Source organism: Diadema antillarum, unplaced genomic scaffold (assembly GCF_040938485.1).
Source record: "Diadema antillarum isolate AM-2024a unplaced genomic scaffold, OU_Dant_1.0 seq00000562_RagTag, whole genome shotgun sequence".
Classification (NCBI taxonomy): domain Eukaryota; kingdom Metazoa; phylum Echinodermata; class Echinoidea; order Diadematoida; family Diadematidae; genus Diadema; species Diadema antillarum.
In genome coordinates this window covers 389,739-404,825 of record NW_027271501.1, presented here as the reverse complement: position 1 = coordinate 404,825, position 15,087 = coordinate 389,739, and the positions used below count along the sequence as shown (strand labels likewise).

The 15,087-nt window shown below is 40.0% G+C and overlaps 1 protein-coding gene across 3 annotated transcripts in view; it reads right to left on the bottom strand.

The window, feature by feature from the left end:
• LOC139735045 (uncharacterized) overlaps positions 1-8,390 on the bottom strand; it is an 85,784-nt gene extending 77,394 nt beyond the window's left edge. Inside the window, exons 1-3 of one of the 3 annotated variants that reach the window (XM_071645822.1) lie at positions 7,866-8,390; positions 3,388-3,569; positions 1,265-3,030 (exon numbers count right to left, since the gene is read on the bottom strand). In XM_071645822.1, coding sequence (XP_071501923.1) covers positions 1,265-2,164 — 900 coding nt within the window. In that variant the 5' untranslated portion in view covers positions 2,165-3,030; positions 3,388-3,569; positions 7,866-8,390. Of the gene's footprint in view, positions 1-1,264; positions 3,570-7,865 lie in introns of all 3 variants that reach the window. The other 2 variants (XM_071645820.1, XM_071645821.1) reach the window with 2 other exon arrangements.
• Positions 8,391-15,087: the final 6,697 nt, after the last annotated feature.

Sequence of the window (15,087 nt, the reverse complement as noted above, 5' to 3'; positions counted from 1 at the left end):
CTATCTAGTAAACATGCCGAATATGACATTTCTTTGATGGCGAAGATGTCATCAAACACCTCGAACAGGTGGTATACCCTCCACTGGACATCTCGTTGCTATGGTTACTTGGTGTATGGCGTATCCTCAGTGAGTTATCCTCAGTGAGTGAGGGTAAACAACGCACAACTGGGTCACGGCAACACGAGAAGGAGCCGAGAAAAGAATGTCGCTTGTACGTTTTTTGCCATGTTCTCATGCGAGCCAGAATGTCATCCTACCCTTACACCTCCCAACTCTTTAAAGAAAATAACTCATGCTGAGCCAAAAACATGATAGACAAGGTGTTACGAGGCACCGAGTTCGTGAAGGGTCGAGAAACATGATACATTTGTACTCACAAAGCTCGATGGATGTACACACCGTAGACAAACACGGTCTGCACGTAAAGATCGTTGATATTACGACACAGAGAAGATCGAGCTGGCAGTTTGGCTACGCGATCAATGCTTGTAGTACAATATCAAGTGATAATGGAGTTAGCCCAAATAAGCAAAGAATCTTCTAAATGCTGGTGCATCTCTGAACATTGCTTACTTTTCTCACCACAAAGCGCTTCCTGTTTGAATAATGCCCATATTGTGTGCGAATTGCTTTTCCTAAGCCACATTTGACCCTGCTTGAAATGATTGAGTGTTCCCCCCACAATCCCGCCTTTTGGCCATCCAGTATTATCATACAAACCATAAGGCTAACCTAATTGAGGTGAATCTATTCAATGAGAAGAGCTTCATTCATTCTCTTCCTCTCCCGCTGAGATTTTCGCCTCACTCCCTCGTGTCATCTATCACAAAAATGACAAATTGCTCTCGTGTAAAAGGCTATATCTTCTAGAGATTATTTTCATGTTGAGTATGGCATACATATGGTTGATATTATTCTTTTTTTTCATTCACTGACTAGGAAATGTGGTGAAAATGCACGTAGGTTTAGCCATGACAGATCAGTTACCATTTTCATTGTTTTAGGACAGTTGTTTTGTTTTAACGAGAGATAAATCACATACATCAGCAAGCAGGCAAAAAGCAAACAAACAAACAATCAAGAAGACAAAGCTGAATTCACGTTTCATCATCAAATAAAAAACAAACATTCAAACTCTGTCGACACCGTCATCAAACAAACATCATGACTTATAAACACAAGCACGAGCCATTATCATACATAACTTCAGTGAAAGCAGAAAGAGAAGAAAATACATTCAGCATGAATGTCAGAGACTTACCAGTTCGTCAAGTGTCTTCAGAACTTCAGCAGTAAGCATAATCCTCTTTGGTGGTTCCACATTCCCCTCAGGATCTGGCTCCTGTTTTTTCTTTGATGACGAATGCCGCGATCTCGGTTTGCATATCGTCCTTGGGATCAACGACCCTTTCCTTTGCGGTGATGGTTCCGGCGACGACGAATAATCCATAGGTTTGCCCTCGGAATCGGCTTCCGACTCGGGCTCGACGTCAGTCGTGGTTGCCGAGCTCGGAGAGGCAGGTTCCGTCGAGGTGTACGAGTCCGGTTCGGAAGGCGTGCCACCGTTGAGTTCGCGGTCGATCTCCTGTTCGAGTTGTACAAGCATAGGAACGGGCATACCGATTGGACCTCCTCGTCGGGCGACCTCCAGCAGACAGAGAATGAAACTCTTGTCGTTCTTCCTTAGGACGAGATCGTCGGACTCGAAGAGGAGGACTTCGTTGATCCGCAACGAGTGTCGACACCAGTGAATAAAGTTACTCACGTTATCCCTGGCAAGGAACGTTCCCGCTTTGGCATCACGTTTGAAGCGGAGATCGTCATTATTGACGAAGATTCCGTGCACGATATCCATGTCGCCGTTGTCGGGGAAATGTCTCCCTTTGAAGTCGATGGCGAAACGACGAACATTGTTGGCGTGCTGACAGAGCAGAGCCCCGTTCTCCAGTCGGTCGAAGAAGGACTCTGGTAGGATCTCGAGATCGTAGAGGTTACTCAGCCACTCTGCCAGATCTTCCCGCATGGCGTAGAGGTACTCGTCTTTGGTCCGAAATGGCTTGAGGGACGCTCCCTCCCAAGTCGAATTGTAACGTTGGTCGTAAGGGTCATTGTACCTCGCACGCTCATCGCGTAGGGACTGTAAACCGTCCATGGCTACCATCGAGAATGAATTAGATTTCTTCCACGACTACGTGAAAAAAAATAGGAAAACTTTCCTAACCTGCACTCTCGATCATGTCCGCTCAATTGTCTAATTGCACCATGTACCAACGGGGAAAAAATATACTAGGATCCTGAATATGCCGCGCAAGTTCTGAAAGCAATATACAGTATAATTAAAATCCACAATTCCTCGACACACACTTGTTAATAAATGTTTTGGTACATTCTTGGTCGACCTGCAACACACACAGGTACACTCGGATCATTCCAAGAGAATAACAATATTACGAGTGCTTTGTATACATGGTATACATAAAGACCACTATATCTGCGTCCTGGTTGCACAACAATGTGGACAGTCCAAAGCACCGCGTGACATGTGTTGGCAAAGCATCGAATCCGTTCAAAGACAAATCAATCACACGAGAAAGGGGTCAATCGATGAAATTGCTCCTCGTTAATTCAATGTAAATTCCTTATAAAGTGGGTGGATTCGAGGAAAGAAGAACTCTTTGGCGCTGGAGTGATCATCGATACTTTCCCGGCCGAGAAGTGGGTTTGTCAGCGGCGTGTGTCAGCTATGTGTTTGGAGGATGCAGCATTTCGTGTGAAGTTATTCAGCTGGCGTAAAGCTGCTACTGGCGGTTTCAATTTGAGTTTTCCTCGTTCAGCTTAACTCCAGCAAAGACACAATAGATACAGCATTCAATAACTCAGCTGCCCGCAGGAATGTGGAATTTATCCCTTTTTTTTCGACTCGATGGGGCTTTTGTTGGTTCGTTCCAGCGCCACGCACGAGCGCTCCCAAAGCACACTCTGGCCTGAGTAAACCCCTTCGCAGCCTCAATGTGGTTTCCCTTCTCTCTGAACGGATTAGAACGAAAACAATTCGAAAAGAGAACAACTGGTCAAATACTCCAGGATGAAAACGTCTACACAGTCTCCAAGATCAACGTCAAACTTTAAGTCCACCAATGTATAGAAACAAAAGAGACTCTGAGCAAATAGGCTTGAGCAGATCCTCACAGACCAAGGGCCTCTTGTCCACTCCTGCAAGTTTACTTTCCTGACAAGAAGAGATCTCGTAGAACGAGAAGAATGCGCTTCCTTTCCACACAAACGTTCAAGAAGACGATTTTATGCCCACCTCGGAGCGTGACACTTCAATAAATGTTGACAAGTCAGACTTGGCACTCATCAGCCTACCCCCAGCAAACTCACCGGGTACTCTGTGCGTGGAACGCGCTCTCAGCGTGCGTCGCGTAAAGGGGCGGAGCTCAGTTCGGTTGCTATGGTCACCTAGCCTTCCCAACGAACTTTCGACGACTCATCATCGCCAGAGTCAACCAAATTGTGCGGCGAACTTGGCTTCCCCCGTCCGACGGCAAAATCGTCTGAAGTTCCTGGGGGTAAAAACGAGAGAGAGGCAAAATGTAAAAACGTGTTGGAATTCATTGTCACGTGTTGTCGTAAGGAACTACAACTTGCAAGCCTCATGAACACAATGTTGCCAAATTTAGAAGATTCATACCTAGTCATTGGAACAACTGTCTTTCTTTCACGCTGGGACTGTCTTTCCCTCAGTGGCAAGAAGACTTTACATGCTACTGAAGCAACGGCTAGACATATAAAATGATGAAATCAGGCATGGCTGAATATTGTACGGAACCCATGATATACATGGGATATCCATTACCGAAATGGAGTGTGATATCATAATGTGTATTTCATGCATCGATATTCAAGACATTAATCAATCAAAACAACGACAAAACTCAATCTCAATGGTTGCGTGTATTTGTACAGATTCGTCGTGTTACACCACATGGCAAACATGCATAATTCAGTAATATTAGCCTTTTATTGAAATCTCACTCGGATCTGAATATATGATATTAAAGAAGCCTTATAGTCTCACGTATTCCTTACCATTATCGTGTATGATACAATCTATTCATCCGTCGTTTTCACACACGAGATATCAATAGACCTATATTAAGTTCAAGCGACAGTTCGGGGTGGGGACAAATTCAGCTTTTCGACAACCTTGCAGAGACAACAGATTTAAACGATTTATGCCCATAATTTGACATAAACCTCAACCGCGGAGGTCTCGAATTGGCGAGAAAGTGGATTTGCCAAATCTGGTGGTTTTTGGGTGGAGCCGTCGACCCAAAAATCTCTGCCACTTGTTTTGTTTGAAGCCTGGATCGAACGCAAATCTGCCTTCGTGACCATCGACAAATATTACAATAGAAATTATAGAAAATATGACTCAGACAATTCTGCATGTTGTCGACAAGGAAATCGTCAATAATAGGCCTACTTAATTTTTTCGATTGACTTTGATCTTCACTCCAGATATTTCTTTCTTTTTAGATAAACGAGGGGTAAATTGGTGTACTAATTCATGTGCTGCCCTCTTTAGTACGGCCATCTTCGACCAAAAGACCAACGTCTACACTTGCACATGTTATAACTTGAAAAAAAAAGAAGACGATGATGACGTCACAGAGTATTGTACATTGCACTATCAAGCTTTATGTGTGTCACATGGTCTATTAGTACTATTACTTTAAAATTGCTTTGATTCTTGCAGCCTAAACAATTCTGTGATGAAACAATACCATCACTGCAACTGCTGCTGATAAAAATCGAATCACGCATCTTCCTTGGAAAAAACAAACAACAAAAAAGTAACTGGACTGGTAGTGTGCGGGTTTTTTTTTTTTTGCACATGAGGACAGGTAAAAGAAAAGAGAAGGAAATCATAAATTTTAACGCAACATAAACCGTAAGTATTGAAACATTGTCAATGAAATTTAAATTATTTCCCAAGCTATGGATATTCATCAGACGAAGAGACAAGGGATAAGTGGCATATTACTACCCCCTTTAACTGGCTCTTTCAAAACCCCGAAAAAAATAAAGTGGAAAATAATAGGTCTGCTATCATTGGCGGATCCAGGGGTTGCGCACCGGGCGCGCCTCCTCTTTATTTTATTTTTTTGTGTTAAAACAAAAGAAATAAAAAGAAAAAATGTGGGGAGGGGTGCATGACCCCCCCCCCCCCCCCCCCCCTTTGATTTTTGTAAAGGTGCCCCCTCTTTACGGAATTCCTGGATCCGTCCCTGGCTATGGATGTAGCCCCATCATGTCAAAGCATCACGAATTGTCGTGGAGTTGTAATTGTCGCTGTTGTTGTTGTTGTTGTTGTTTTTTTTTTTTTTTTTTTTTTTTTGGGGGGGGGAGGGGAGGCAAGCCGAGGACCACAGCGCCAGCTATGACAAGAGGTCATCTAAATCCCTCGGCCAGACATCATCCATCGCTGTTTCACAGGCACGAGAAGCGGATTTAGTACACCGACAGCATACCCTAGCCACCTCCCTTCCCTAGCTTAAACTTCAAAGACTAGCCAGTAGCTGTCTACTTGCGTTTATGGCATTTATAGTCAAGGAGGTAAGAACCTCCTTTGTATAGTCATATAATGATGACTGAAAATGCCATTGAACAAACAAAAAACGACAACAATAACAACATCTTCTAGAGTCTACGTTCCTATGTACATGTGAAATCGAAAGCAGGTCATACCAGTTTGTGAAGGAAAAGGACTAAAGACCTACTTATGCTTTCATTACTGAAAGATGCCGCGTTAAACCTAAGAAATTTCTGTAAAACTCCTTATTCTGAGTCCTATTAAACGCATATCATTACCTCAGGGTCAGATTACATTTGAAGAAGACTGTTAATAGACAAATCTTATTGTGGGTTTGTTTGTGGATTTTTCGAGAGGGGAGAAAGTGTCTTATTCAGGACTACCAAACTTAAATACGTCTGACTGATTTTATGCGTACCTAAATAAAGGCGAGTTGTAAAACCGTTTCTAAACGTTGGTCACCATCTTATGCAGAGTTCCAGATGTGATTTGGGCTACTGTGAGTTCTTAATGTTTTTCATGGCCAAAACAAGAATCAAAGAAGAAGAAGAATATCGAGAGACCTCTGTGCCCGGGGTCGAATCTATCTGTCTAGTGGACCGTGTTTCATTCTGAAGAATTTAATGACGTCACAAAAGAGTGTTTAGACTATCAGTGTCGCCTTAAAGAGGACAAGTATAAAATTCTCTTCTTCTTTTCTCCGCCGGATTATAGGTAGCGCCTGATTTACCTTAATCTTGGGATTCAGTGAAGTGGAGTCTGGGTATGGAGAGTGATTGTGGTCGATCAGAAAGAGGTAATCAATGGCGGAAGAAATGAATTAGTGGGACTGAAAGAAGAAAGCCATGACCCGAGACGAACCCTTCTAAAGGTACCACAATGATGGGATTCACCGGATACATCCTTGCCTTACTCTTTGATCCGTTCAAACTTTATTCCTTCGTGCCAAAGGGAAAATCATTTCCTTTTATGGTGCTCAATGGAAAGAGAGAGACCATAACACGTTAACCACTTCACGGATGTCAAACGAGGATGTAGACATAAGCAATATTATACGCCTATATGTAATAATATTCAATGCAATACAGTAATAACAAACAAATATATGTAAATTGTATAGGCCTATTCATAACGCAGCAAAATAAAATAATCGCAATGTTCATTTATGATTACGTTCATATCATATGTGTGCATATTTATGTGGATATATAGAGACCAGAGTAAACTTTTTGTTGTCGTTTTTACTTATAATAGCATCACGTATTTCTTCAGGGAGAGAGAAAAAGTGTAGGTTCTGCTGTTCCATATAATACATTAGGGCCTATGTGGTGCAATATATAAACGTAGATTGTGTGTATAATATCATATATACAAATATGATGATATAATACACTTGAAAGCACATGATAGACATAATGTTATGTAGACAGAAAGATTGCAGAATTTCATCCCGAGGTAGAAGTTTGAAGAATACGAATTTTCTCTGATGGCCAATCACTATTTAATGCCAAGTCTAACGCAATAACGGGGTTGAGTAGCTCATAATAATCAGCGTTCAAACAATGACTTTGTATTTTTTCTCTCTTTTTTTTTGGCAACAGAGTGACAAATTGCCCTTCATTGACGCAAGCAAGCACCGGTTATTCAGTTAAATTCATGATATAAATCATGGGCATTCTTACTCAGGTTGGATGTATTCTCATGTGTGTGTTTTTTACAGCTACTATTGCAGTAATAGAATACTGAATAATTGATGCTCATGTACATCAATGGAGGGATTCTTTTTCAATCACTCGCAATTAAAAAAAAAAAACTCGACACAAGAATTCATTTTATTTGAAAGACTTTGTAAGTTTTCCCACTTCAAACCACTACAACCCTCGCACATAACAGACATAGTAGAATGGAGTAGTATATGATATAGGATTTGCTCTCCCACTAATTAACGTGCAAGTATGGTCAAAATGGTATAGGCCTATATGAAATGACAATATAATCGACACATGAGCTGTGTATCCTGCAATCACAGTAAGCTCGTAATTCTCTTGGAGTCAAGCCAGTGTGTTTGGTCTGGTCAATTCTACCTCGCGTTGGATCGCGTCCAAATCTCCAGAGAATAACACTGAACAAGGAAGCGGTGATTATGCGGTGAGGTACATCTCAATCACACGCCACTCCATCAACATAGAAATCTACAGCATTTATCATTGTTATCAATGGAAGTTAATTATATCTGATGTCTGAATATTATTTTCGTTCTAACCCTTTAACTGATGTTTATGAGAGAGCCATGTCACCTGGTAGTTTGGTATTTTCTCGTGTCTCCACGCCACCATGACCCGAGGGGTCACGTAAAGTAAGGGGTGAACCTGTCACTACCTCGAACGAAACTCTCCTCTCCTAGACGGAAAATATGAAGACACCCGATGCAGCATGAAGCGTGCATATGTTATGCTCCAATTCCAGATGGGACCCCTACGGCCGCTCCTTGCCAAGCCAGGCTCACATCTTGCCACCACACGGCTCCAAACTCTGCGAGTTTCCAGCAGTAGTGTAAACAGCACGATATGAAAATCAGTCGAAGATGATAATTCCACAGTACCGAACCATCAGGATGAAGGGAGTTTATGAGACACACAAAGTTGACAGAAAGTCACTACAATCTACACAGGAGAAACACTACACAAGCAGACAGTCCGTCCGTAGACTCTGCGGACTTCTAAATGACCGATGGCAAACAGCACATAGAACGGACACTGCCCATCATCTGTGTATCTCGTCCGGCCGGTAGGCGTGTTTGATGTCTAGTAGGCAGGCTTGCCATGTAGACAGAAATCTCACTCTATGCTCTCTCTTGGCTTGTGCGGTTGACGAGCTTGGCAATAATCACCCGCAAGAGGTCGCTATAACATAAATAAATTCCCCTTACATTAAACCTGAGCACTGCCGCAGCGCAGGAAAACGTAGCGCGCTCTCAACCTTTGGAGAGAATTATGTTTATTTCTTAAACAATTCGATATGCTAGTCTACACAAAATCTGTGTGTACATGTGCACACAGGCGAACGCCATAACCAAAACATCAAGACATGCGTGTTCACACTAATGCGTACTCATACAGATAGTTCTGTTTCGTTTCGGGTTTTTTTTTTTTACATATATAAACGCACAACTGAATGGTGATTGATATTGTTTGTAGACGTCTAGATACTTACAAAATGGACATGGAACGGTCTTCTTACCTCTGACATAGCCAGTTTAGCTCTACTTTAGTCAGGCTTCATATGAAGATCTTTTCGGATCATTCTCATAACTTCCTCTGACAACGGCTATAAAGATACCAGCCATGAAGTTTAAAGCATCAGGTTTTTAAAGACCTTACTGTTGCAATGTCAGCGGGGAAAATCGAGAATGATTGTAGCTTGCTGATAACTGTCAAAAGGTTGTCTCGCACCACTTGAGAGCAAATGTTCCCATGTATAGGTGTATGCGTTAGATGGAAACTAGTTTCTCCACATTCGTTCCCCGGATATCTAAGATTTCAATGAAAGCCAAGGTAAAGAATGGTCTGATATTATTTCATATTTGTAACTTTCACCTGGCTGAGAGAAAATTGTAATAATATACTGCGGAATCTTTTAAGATTAGTGTGTGGGGCAAATGAAAGTCCTTTCTGATCAGTCATTCTTTCGTTCTTGTCCTTGTCATGGTCCTTTCTCTCTGTTTGTTTCGCCTGACGTCATGATATCAAAATGTTCATACATGGAGTCCTTGATGGATCTTGAGATGCCCTCATCTCCCAAAGTACTTCACAAAATCTGCAAACTATTCTTCTCTTGTGATTTCCTCTTTTCCATGTAGAGTTACTAAATAAGATTGTATTGCTTACTTGTTTATTCATCTAAAAACCAAAGTTGATATTATAATGATATTGTATCCATGTTTTGTTAAAACTTATATGATTCAGAGTTCCTGAAATTATTATGTACTCATGTAAGCGTTAGGTTTATTACTTTGTATCACTTTATATGGAAATAAAATCATTTGAATTGTATTGAATTCACTGTGAGGTATGAGATTTTACTGAAAGTTGATTTACTCCATTAAGAGAGTAACAGTTTTGAATAAAGACAGGAACACGCAACAGCAAATAGTCAGCACAAATCTAGCTAAGATCAGACTACCCAGATACAGAATTACACGTATGGCTGTCAGTGGATCGTGTATGTGAGGTAGTTGTGATAACACTCTTACTTTTTGATCAGATTAAGCGAAGATTTCACTTAGTTGTAGCTTTAATTTCATATCTCTCTTTCATCCTCTCGCCACAAACACCCTGTATCATATTAACATTGTATTTAAATTTGTGGCTGACGGACCGAAAGAGTTAAAGCAATTTCCCTCGTCAAGTAGTTTTTCATTCAAAAAGTAGGGCAGGGACTAAAAGGGTGACGCCGCGCCGGTGTGATCGTCAACGTCACTGCACAGTATGGCGCAACAACGCCCTCAACGGGTCAGTGATTTTTAGGCAGAGAAGCGCATCATAAGCGTCAGGGGCAAAGTCCGTGAGGTTTTTCGTATCATCTCGGCCAAGTACCTTTATACACGCCGGGGGATAAATCATAACATTTCTGTTGCCTCTCGGCAAAAGTAGAAGAAGATTGAAGATTTATGTTATGGGAAAGGATGTTGCGAGACACCTTGCTTTCGACAGATTATACAGTATTGGTGGAGATGAGAATTGGGCTTTTAACTTTTTGAGAGATACTAAGAAAACACTTATAAAATAGTACAGAGCAGACCATTCTAAGAGGAATTCAAAGTTTATTAGATGAAAATCAGATTTGGAATGGCTGAAACATCCAAAAACAAAGAAAAACAAAGCGAAGGTAATAAAAGTGGGTCCCGCCTTAATTAGAATCGCTCAGTTTTGGATATCTCAGCCATTTTAAAACCAACTTTCTTCAAATAAATGTTGAATTCTTCATGGAATTACATGCCCTTTCATATTTCAGAGGAGGTTTCTCATTATCTCACCAAAAGATGTTAAAAACCTGAAGTTAGGCCTCATCCAAAACTATACACTCTCTTCAAGGACTTCGTAACACTAAATTGGATGGGTGCTATCTGCAATGAAATGATTAAAGTTTGAACGACAAAAGAAATACTTACACTTATTCTACATTGTATTGCATCTTCACGCAAGGTATGTATTAGTTTGATAACTATTCCCTGTGTGAAAAAAAAGCGATATTGAAAGAGAGAAGAGAATTTCCTGATGAATCAATATAAATATCATAAATCATTCTAAGAGTGCCCGCAGCAGGGAAGGGGAAGACTGTTGCACATTGGAACAAAGCCAAGGCGAAATTGCAAAGTAAGCAACACGAACCGACTCAAAAGACGACTTTAACGAACCTTTCATTAAAAAACAACCGTTTAACATCAAATAATAATATTTCGTTGTTGTTTGAGTGGTCCTGCTGCTTCATTACTGAATTTCTTCACAAGACGGATCTACGCTCATGAGGAGGTGAAGAGGGGTACAGTTTTAAGGGTGGGGTCAAGGTGAGGGGGAAATAGGCAATTCCTCATCTTCTCATTGGTCCTCCCTACCCTGGTCACCGGAGCAGATTCGAATCTCGAGCCTTCAGGTGAGTAGAAATGGCATCTACATCTCGTGTAAGTCAGTTATGATAAATGATATTTCAATCCTTATTCATCCGTCTCCCATCTATGTTTTGATTTTATACAAAATAATATCAAATCAGAGATTTTGCAAATGATAATTTCGCTTATTACGACACTGCAGTATGTTTACGTCAGAGGGGAAGTTTACTTTGCTATAAATCCACATGCTTCAGCGCGCTCCGCTGGGTACGTCGTGACGTCATTACTTCAAGGAATGTATGGTGTACCTAAATGAAAAAAAAAAAGGAGAAAATTAGGAAGGTCGATAGATCATGACTCGAATTAACCTTTTGCTCCTCTCCCAGGGTGGGCGAGGTGGGAGGAACAGAGTGTAGATGTTAGCCTTTTTCAAATGCCTTCATGCTTTTATCACTGACGACTTGAGGTGAAGAGAGCGCTGCTCAAGTCGAGCTTGCTATGAAAAGTCAAGGATATCATATCTTGTCTCTAGATGGTATCTTGACTCTTTCTCGCCTGACGCCCTCTGCCTCGCTTCTCTCGAACTATTTCAGAAGAGGGTCTTTAAAAACGGCTAAGTAGATTTTTACCGTAGAGTATTACATCAACTTACTCTGTTATGTTTGCTCTAGTATTCCTCCAGTAAAAGAAGGCGTATGAAATCGGCAACTCCCTTAATTTGATTTTCATTCATACCAGATTTGTTTTTGTTGCATTGACCAGAATGTTTCTAATACTTATTTGAAGGGGAAAAACACGAAGTTAAACTTTTCTCTCTGTGATACTTTTGGAGGATTTCTACTGTAACCAATATTTTTTTCCCTTGTGTATAGATATATTATATACGTATATTATTATGTACGTTCTTTCATATACATACATTATATACATAATTTATATTTATTATCATATCATATCATATTATATTACCTTTTATTATGTTGTATTATATCATATTATATTATATTATATTATATTAAATTATATCATATTATATTATATTATATTATATTATATTATATTATATTATATTATATTATATTATATTATATTATATTATATTATATTATATTATATCATATCATATCATATCATATATATCATATCATATCATTATATCATATTATATTATTATATATATCGATATTGTGTTTGTGATCTCGAAAAATTTATTCTGCAATGGTGAACCTTAAGGTTAGGATAAAATGATAATGATGATGTAGAAAACTCGAGTGGATTGATGCTCCATCCCGTGCAAGGAAAATGTTTGCATTCAGTGTGAGCACCAGTGAGGCGATAAGGTAATAAAGTAAGCAATGCGTGTATACACGACTCTTCGCACCTCCCTGGCCATACACAGGGAGAATAATTGAGAGAATTATTAGGTCATGAGCGATAGTTTGCACACACACACACACATACACACACACACACACAAATCCATTGCGTCACTGTCACCATTGGACAGTCACTTCTTATGATAAACACGCCGTAGAGAGAGTTTCACTGAAACGCATTGTTGATGTAAATAAATAGCGCCACCTAGGATGTTTAACACCTTAACACCTTTCACTGATACGCCCGCCAAACCATGACTTGCCTACTTCATTTCGATTTCGCTTCAAAACTTAAAAAAAAAGAAGAAGTAAATTTCGTCTCCGTCGCATCGTGTATTGAGATTCTGATATCTTTACGTTTACACGACAGGACTCAATGTTGATCAGCATAGTTATTCTGGGAAATTTGTAAGACAGTTCTATCGAAATCGGAAAAAAAAATCGTGGTCGAAAGGATTTGGGGCCCTGGCTTTCGTGTAGCAAGTGATTTGTCACCAGTGAAGCGATAAATGGGTATAGAATCTTACTCCTACCAAACTTTCGTACTCAGGGTGCAGGTTTATTACATAGGCCTATAGAATTCAAAAGCATTTGGGTGCTCTTTACACTAGGGTTCTGAGTTTGTTGTTACGATGCTGCGTAGGTGAAAATGCGCAAGACGTTTCAAGAAGCTCATGCCGTGTCGACCTACTTTGTATTCTTACCTGACTCTTTGGTGGTCTCATCTATTTTTTTTTTTGAATAAAGCGAAAAGAAATTTTGTGGTGTAATTCAATCATGCTGTTTGTAGTGACATAATAGTAACTATCTTAGATGATTGTAGTTCAGAAACAGTCCTCTACGTGTAGTTGAGATACTTCTCATAATTTGAGGATTATTAATTTACTTCATTCGTCATTTTAATGGATTAAAATAAAAATGATTACATTCATGAAAATAAAGATACCTAGTAGTACTGAACATCAATATACACACTCCTGGTCTCAATGCGGTCATGACTATGGCAACGTCCAGTTTCATGAACAATAACTGGTAAATCTTTGATATTATAAGAAAACTTAAGAGAACTCCTAAGGTGTATATGACATCTGTCTATTCATTACATACCTCATTTTTGACGTAACTGCAACATCTTTGTATTTTTGATTACGTCATTAAACGACTGAGCGCGCATCGTCCAATACCATGACGGGTTGACGGGTTTCTCTCTCGCGCGGACTGAATCCGTACAGAGTGGTCATTGGTGCATGCAAGCTGTTCAGCGATGCACAGGTATTTGAATCTTGGTGAAATCGGAGAAAGGAAATAATACTCGTTATTTCTTCGACTCGTCGAACCGTACCCTCCTATTGTATGGCCAGCAAATTCTAGGTGAATTTTACACAAGAAAAATTCTTGGAGAATATACCTCGTAGTTTAATGCGGCAAGAATTCCCATTGAGCCCGATTGATTTGAAAAGAAAAAGTTGTGTTATATCCACGTCATAAACGAACTATGGGCGTAGCTGCAAAGAATTACGAGGTTTCGGACAGACGTCAAAGTGTGAATAGTTTTTGTTTGTCAATGTTCGTAAATGACATGACACACACACACACACACACTCACACACACACACACACACACACACACACACACACACACACACACACACACACACACACACACAATACGCCAACACTACTATGTTTTATCATTGCCGATGGAAAGTGCACATGAGTGTATAATTTTCATAGTCACTAAAGAGAAAAACAAAATCAAAACAAGACTGAAATTGATGAAATTATGAATATTTGAATACGTTGTATGTACTCTATTCTTTACCAAATGAATTATATAGGTAAGTGAATAAACTTTTTTATCTCTTCTTTCCGTGACTGCCATCATACTCAAGCTCGGCTCAGGTCATCTCCATCTGTTTCCCACACCATAATGGCGTCGAGTAAACTACAATATCATATTTTCTCTGTGTGTTTTACGACTTACATTCAAATTAGTTACAAAATGCCATTTTCTCTATATTTTGTTGTGCCTGGATGTATAACGCATTGACACTTCGTCAGTTTTTTTTTCTTTTTTTTCTCTGCACTTTGAGGGGGGAAAATGCAAAAATCAAATTAAATCGAATAGAATTGCGCAAGCAAGCAAACGATGAAAAATCAGATCACCTTATTTAATCGAGTTAATAAATCAATCAGTTATGACATTCCTGATCTAAAATGACGGAAATTTGATTTCTGATTTGTCAATTTGTCGGGGGAGGGTGGGTGGCAGGGTTCCGAAAGGCTAGATGAAGACGGCCACTCTAGTTTTGCGGAGTATCTCCGTTGATCAAAATTTATTGAAAGGCTAGTTGTTGATTAAGAAGAAAAGAAAAGATGTCTGTTAACGGCAGCGGCAGTCAAACCACTGGTAGTCATATGATCAATATACACATCGGTCTCTCATTTTGAGACAAGAGAAGTGTGTCCTTAATTCAGTTCAAGTAAATTCTATGAGCTGC